The 7,635-nt window shown below is 41.2% G+C and overlaps 1 protein-coding gene across 1 annotated transcript in view; it reads left to right on the forward strand.

The window, feature by feature from the left end:
* Positions 1-6,952, forward strand: part of LOC137997118 (PC3-like endoprotease variant B) — a 25,038-nt gene extending 18,086 nt beyond the window's left edge. Inside the window, exons 11-13 of the mRNA XM_068842904.1 lie at positions 2,563-2,947; positions 5,323-5,506; positions 6,082-6,952. Coding sequence (XP_068699005.1) covers positions 2,563-2,947; positions 5,323-5,506; positions 6,082-6,629 — 1,117 coding nt within the window. The 3' untranslated portion in view covers positions 6,630-6,952. The remainder of the gene's footprint in view (positions 1-2,562; positions 2,948-5,322; positions 5,507-6,081) is intronic.
* The last annotated feature ends 683 nt before the right edge of the window (positions 6,953-7,635 follow it).

Consider the following 7,635-nt stretch of genomic DNA (forward strand, 5'->3'; position numbering starts at 1 on the left):
CATGGGTTCCTGCTAAGGCCCGGTTGAGACGCCGGTCATCCACTCAAGTGCCGAACCTAACTGGGGAATTAATTGCGGCAAAAGAGCGGCGTCTGAATCAGTTTGGTACGGCAGTGTTAATTCGGTCCGGCAAAAACGTTATGCAACACCCAAGGACCGAAAAAATCTCTTACCCGGGTGGGAATCGAACCCACGACCTTCGGATTAGATCACCATTGCGTGTCGTGGGTTCGATTTCCACCTGGGTCAGAGATTTTTCTCTGTCCTTGGGAGTTGCATAAGACGTTCCTGACGCTGTGGATCAGTGAAGGTTGTTCATCCATCATATGCAAACAGTAGCGTTGGCCTCACTTGAATTCTCTCCATACACATACACACGCTTCTTAGGACAACTTTCATTGTTGCGCATGCTCCTAAGTTTTAAGAGGAAGAGACAATGGCGGCAAAAAGACCTAGAAGAGTGTAAACTGTGCAAAGATTGACCAAATATTGCTGATTAAAAAAAAAAGAAAAAAAAAATTAAAAGACTAAACTAGTGGGCAGCACTCTGTGAATTGTATCGGTCAAACTTGTTTATTCTCCGACGCGTTTCGTCTGGCTAACGTACACTTACTTCTTCAGGGAGTTTTACAATAATACATTAAACGCCCGTATTTAAGGACGGTACCTACTGATATTATTGCGCATTCGTTCTGCGCATCTCGAGATACTCGGATTTCCTATCGGTGATGCTTACTGACACAGGGATATTTTAGCGTGGTTTCTTGGTAACCAAAAAGAAAATTGGGGGTAACCATGGATCTTTAAGCTTAAATTTGAGAAAGAACGCCATACATTGCTTTGTATTTTAAAGCTTTTTACAAATATTATTCATGAATTATCTCTGAAACATGCGTGGTTACCCCCAATATTCTTTTTGAATTTCAATTTAAGATCTACATTTCCTGCATAATAATAAACCTAGGCAAAAATACCTTTGCATAAGCAGGCACCGTCCATAAGCCATATCTGATGGCAAATCTAATGGCACGGTTTTAGCAAAAACCGTGACCCAAAACATCGTTTCTCACGCCTTGCCCTAATGTTTCACAGCTGCGCATGTTCCCTTTTGAAAATACGATCAAACCTTAATGTTTGTGGCCGTCATTTTTGCCATCGGATATCGCTTAAATACAGGCGTTTAATTTATTATTGTAAAACTCCCTGAAGATTCTACGTTAGCTAGACGAAACGCGTCATAGAATAAACAAGTTTTACAGAGACAATTCGTAGAGTGCCGCTCACTGGTTTACTTTTTTATTTAAAAAGAAAATTAAAATTCTCTAATCAGAGCTATCCTCTCCTTGACGGCCACTATCTTGAACAACCAAGTCTCTCCCTCAATTGAAGGATTATTCTTAATTGTCACTTTCTTCCAAGTGAAGTTTTATCGTTCATTTTGGACACTGAAAGCTTGATAGGGATCATGGGAAATGAACAAATTTCTTTTAAAAGCCGAGCCCCAATGTCTGGACTCGCAGGACTCGAACCTAGGAACGTGTGATTAGTAACCACTTCACATAACCACTACACTATCACATCACTAACTGCGAGGATGTCTTTTATCATTAATGTTAATAATTTTTTCTTCCAAAAGTGCCGCTGTAAACGTGTATTAAAACCCGCTAAGAAGCAAGCTTACACAGTGAAAAAATGTCAATACCAAACTTCAAGAGAAAGCTAAATTAGGTTCGGCACATGAGTGCAGCGGCGTCTGAACCGGACCTAAGCTGTTTTTTCAAAATGGCCGCAAGCCGTTTTGTTGAGCTGACAGACGAAGAAAAAAAATATTTGAGAGAAACTGCATATTTTTCAAATAATCACCTATATAATTATACTAAAACAATTATTTGCCTCAGGCTCGGTGAATATCGGTAAATAAAAACCTCGACTTCTTCTCGGTTTTTATTCACCGATAATCACCGTCGGCGAATAATTGTTGACGAATCTTTCTTTTACTCAAGAGAACGCGTAAGAGCAGACCCGTGAAACAAGTGGTATCAACGTAAGGGCCAGACAACGGGGATTTTGAAGTTATCACACCTCTGCACTCCCAATCTCCATTGCGGGCAAAACATTTTATCCTTTCAATTCTTTGGCTCAGTTTGTTTTAGAGACAAATTTGTCCAGCCAAGGAATACCAATGGAAATATAAAATAGACTTGACGTCCAATAATAGGTCTAATTTATAATTTCAATGGCATCTAAACATTACCCAACAATTTTAGAAATGAGTTAGTTCTATATTTATACTCTCCCATGATGAAAAGGTCTGGGACGTACGCAGGAGAAAACATATCTTATTTCATATGAGAAATCACGTGTTCCTAACTCCACGCCTCGAATCGAACGGGGACCGAGAGGAATACTGGGTCAATTTATATCGTCAAATTTGAACATTTTTCCAGTTTGTAAACAATTCGCGCTTCCTACGTGTTGTAGATTATATGTGCATCCAAAAGGTTAAATAATAAATAGAACATAAGGCCATGAGAATTGAAGATGACGTTTTTTTTTTCACAGGGAGATTCCCGCTGGCGGTACTCTATCAATCACCATTGATACCATTGCATGTGATGGGACCGATAAGGAAATAACAAAGCTTGAACACGCGACTCTAACTGTGAGTTTTCAGCATCGACGGCGTGGTGACGTCAGCATTGACTTGTTCTCGCCGAGCGGGACTAGGAACGAAATGCTTTCAACACGGCGATATGATGATTCGAAGAATGGTTTGCACGACTGGACTTTCATGACCGTGCATAACTGGGGAGAGAATCCCAAAGGAATATGGGTGATGAACGTTACTGATAACATAGCAACATTGAATAAAGGAGTTGATGTGAATGGATACCTGCAACACGATACCAGTAAACAGGAAGCTGATGTGGAAGACTTGGAAGAAGAGGTAAATTTGGCTTAAATTGGTTCAGGTTTGATTAATCCCTTTAGTTCAGTCCCACGATCGAAACGTTCATTATTTTAACTATTACCATTGATTTCTTTGTTGCGTAGTCATGAGAATTTAGTGTTATATCAGGATCACACCTCCTCAAGTGATAATATTCTTCATTCTCAATACCTGTCTGACTAACATTTCATTGGTATTGTGAGAAGGACTTATGTATTGTACCGTACCTGGGAGTCAAAGGTTAATTTGCTATGTTCAAGCTAAACAACCAGTTTTTTTCTCTGCTTTCTTTTATTCGACCCGTCTGGTTTCGCCATTTGGAAGGCATTAATTAAGAAGATGCCCAGTGCACAACCAGAAAACAGCTAAAATTAATCCACTGCTTGCTCGTGAAATCTCTCGCTTCTTAGTCAGTCACTCACGATCTGCAAAATGTACGGCAACCTTATCGTAGTCTACACATCTTCCATTCTAACATCTGACGTTACTTGATGAGGTAACTAGCTCGTCAGTTTCTCTGTTCGTACTCTAAATTCTGGCACCTTGTTGTTTCTTTGCATGCTGTCTGTTTCAATTCAATATAAGTGCTACACGGCCAACGTTTGTAAAAACGTAACCCTTCGTTGTACTTGTACATGTTCATTGCCGTGACTTTAACATCTTCAGTTCCCACGACCTGCTCCCGTGTGACCTTGTAGCTCAGTGGGTAGAGCAGCGGTGATCTAACCCGAAGGTCGTGGGTTCAATTCCCACCCTGGTCAGACTTTTTGTCTGTCCTTGTGTGGGCCCATTGCCATTAGTAGGGCTAACGCTCACATGGTTCATATGGGGTACAAAACTAGCACTTCACATTACAATCTAATCAGTTAATTAAGTCTTTCAATTCAAACCGACAACACGAGGAATTACTGGTGGATATCTGAAAATTTTAACAGAATCGAGCGAGAAAACCGTGAGGAATGCAGGCAAAGTCGCATACGAGCCACTAAAGCACACACGGCCGGGACTTACGCTGCATGGCTTCTGCAACATGAATTGATGATTGCAGTATTTATTACTCTCTGCGGACGGGATGCTAGTCCATCTGGCATACGCTTAGCAGTATGCTGCCGGTATCCATGTTTACACCTGGATGGAGAGGGATCGTGTGTACCAAACTTTCTTGTCTAAGGAAACAACACAGAGACATGCCAAGGCCTTGAACCAGCAACCCCGATAAAGGGAGTCCGAGATTCGCCACCGTGTCTCCGAGCGAGAAAGCATGTCATAAAAAGTAAGGCGGCTGTACCATGAAATGCGGTTCGCCAAATTGGTCAGTCGCAGTGTGCGTATTAACTGAAAGAAAAAATAAAGAGTTACAGGCCACTTTTGAAAATACCATAATACTCTTTGTTTGCCCTCGAGAATTTTGCATAAGCGTTGTTTTTGATTTCTCTTGTAAGTCCCATGAGAAACTGGAAACGATGCTTATGCAAAATTTGTGGGGACAAACAAATGGTATTATGGTATTTTCGAAAATGGCTTATTTGTTACGGATGTGAGGATTAAAGTCAACTGAAAGTCAAGCCTGGGTTTCACTAGCGACGAAAGCGCAAGCACAGGGCAAACATAAGAAGCTTAAGCTAGTGAAAACGAATGTCAACATATACCTTTTTACACGCGGGCCGCCATTTTAGTGTTCTTTTGCTTCCATGCAAATTGGCCCGAAAACAAAAGAATACTAAAATGGCGGCCATTTTGGAATAAGGTGTACAAACATCAAAATCAACCATTGTTCAAATGCTCAGACGCGGGGAATCCGGAACGAGTGCTTTAATTGGCCAGACATAGCAAATTTTCTTGCGCTTATGCTGTGTTTTGTTTTCACACAACGCAAGCGAACGCAAGCATAAGCGCAAACACAAGGAAAAGCAATCTCGACCCCAGAGCTCTTCTCTTGACTGAGGCAGAGAAGAGCTCTGAGGAACCCTGAAACAAAGTGTCTTCTCATTGGTTTTTGTGAAGAACGATCAAGAGCGTCTCTAATTGGTGCATTCATGTTAGCACGAGGCGTGGGCAGGCGCCGTAAGGTTCAAATAGTCAATTTTTGGCTATAAGAACCCAACGGCGCATGTTCTCCTAGATAGAGTTTTCCAGAGCCTTGGGTCGATCCGAGGCTCTGCTGACGAGAATGAAGGAAAAGGAAAAAATGTCATTCTTGATCTTGTGCTCGCGCTTATGCATATTCTTGCGTCAACCTCGTTTTCACGGTAAAACAAGCGCTCTGATTTGCGCTTGCGCTTGCATCGCTATTGAAAACCTGGCTTTAAGAAACAGTCAAATTTCATGAATCTTCAGTATTTGTTATTAGCTAGAGTGTTTTTGTTGTCAAGGTAATTGATGATGAAAAGAAGACTCAAGAATTAGAAGCCAAAAAGACGGGAAATCAAGACTCTGCCAATGGTCCGTCATGGGACGCTCCCTACCCGGAGGGGGTAAAAAAACATAAGATACACTCAGCAGAGAACGTGGAAGATAAGGAAAACGGGGATGAGGATGAACAGGAGAAAAATAAAGGTGAGTTGACACAGTGCAACGCAACCAGCCCTCCTCCTGTTAACACATATTTTGTCAGGAAAAAAAAAAAAGAGAAACCGTTTTTCTGCATTTGAAATTAAAAGAATAAGCACTGCATATTTTCATTTTTAAGTGTCATAGGTCTTGCCACGTTTAGACTGCCGGCTAGCAGTCTCTTTTTGGATCGTCGAGAGGGCACAAAAAATAGCTGAGTGGAAAGGCCGAAAACTGGAGCGAACGAGCGGCGGAAGCTGTCTTCTCGTCCGGCTTTTCTCCTCGCTCCAGTCTTGCCGCGCTTTGTGCTTTCGGATTTTTTTCGCTTCTTCTCGACTTCCCAAAAGGGACTGTTAGCAATCTACGCCTTTTTTAATCAAACGTACTCCTTTTGGGGGTACAATAAAACATAAGTGCCTCACAATCCAAAATGGTAACCGTCAGGACATTTGGAATCGATTGATCGATCAATCAAATCTCGATGTATTTGAAGAGGATTACTCATATTGCAGAATTAAAAAGGAAAAGATATCTTCATTGTTAGAAAATATCTCCTGAGGAAACTATTTTCTGTTTAAAAGTGCCAGGAAATTCAGAGGCAGAAGAATGGGGAGATTATGACCCAGGAACATTCGACACTTATGTCCCAGAAGATTTTCAAAACGGAATGGGAATAAATGAAAATCCAGGAGTATTTTTAACCTCTTACGAAACACCGGATGCGCCATTTGAGAACAACAACTACCAGATAACAAGTGCTGCTAAAAAGACACTCCAAGACTCTGAGGAAATTGGCGACGATGAAAGTGACAAGGTTTACGGCTATGACAGGTACATTTACACTAACGAGCCCGAGGAACCTACGAAGGTATCCGAGAGCAAGCGAACGGATACCGATTATCAAGGACAAAGAGTTCAGGTCACTACTGAAGAGACTGGCTCTCAGAGAGTTCAAGTCAATAATGGCTTTCAGGAAGAGTTTGTTCCCGGGCTAAATCCTGAATCAGGAAGAATTAGCTCCGGCGTGTTTCTAGAATGGAAATTAACATTTTACGGGACAGGTCCCGAGGATAGCATGTCAGGGAATGGAGATGATGACAACGACACTGACTTAGATATTGATTTATAATTTTCCCGCCTAGGTTCGTTGAATTTTTTTATCTTTATGAACATTAGATAAATTCACTTAATATAAAATTCTCGACTTCAGAGAACAAACATCAACACAACATTACGTTTACATGATAGGTAGAAATTGTTATTCTCTAATTATAAAATAATCACCCTCGACGACAAAGTCCGCCATTTAAGAAGATGGGAGTAAAGCATCCCACGGGATATATTGTGTATGAGAATTTTGATGCAAAGTGGAGAAAAGCGTGTAATCGTGTCCTTTTTTAACTTGTGCTTCATTTCCCTGTAAAAACCTATAAATTTTTCCCTGCTTACTTACGACGTGTTTGCTTACTGTGACGAAAAATCAAATTTTCTCTTACTATGGATTTCAAAACCGGGACTATGTTAACACTAATTGACCCAAGTTTTCAAGCCTTGATTTCAAAAGGGACACCTGTTTATTTTAAATTTATTGGTCCGCCATTAATAACTTTAAAAAAGTGGATCGAGGAGAAAATAACGTCGAAAGCCCTATTCACATGGCATAAACTAACCTAGGTTAGACCTGGGTTCAAATTATCACGGTTTAGTTATCGTGGTGTGAACGCTGCTAACCCGGGTTCCACCTGGGTTAAATCCAACCTCTCGAGAGGTAGGTTCGACCTGGGTCACTTCTGAAGCGTGTGAGCGTAAACCTTGGTCGAACCCAGGTAAATTTTAATTTTACACATGCGCAATTGTACGTTTACCCATCGAGCGTTGCGTGTGCGTATTTCATGCTCCTATATCTTCCGCCTATATTCAACGTGTCGAATGTCGGCGGGTCTAATTTGCAGGTCGCAAGTCGCAGGTCGCGGGTTTCAGGTCATTGTTTCACCAATACAGAAAGTATCCTAAACATTCTTAAAAGCTAACCTTAGGCCTAATTAGCCCTAAACAAAAGTTTTTAGGCCTAAGGTTAGCTTTTATGAATGTTTAGGATACTTTCTGTATTGGTGAAACAATGACCTGCAACCCGC

Source organism: Montipora foliosa, chromosome 3 (assembly GCF_036669935.1).
Source record: "Montipora foliosa isolate CH-2021 chromosome 3, ASM3666993v2, whole genome shotgun sequence".
NCBI classification, from domain to species: Eukaryota; Metazoa; Cnidaria; class Anthozoa; order Scleractinia; family Acroporidae; genus Montipora; species Montipora foliosa.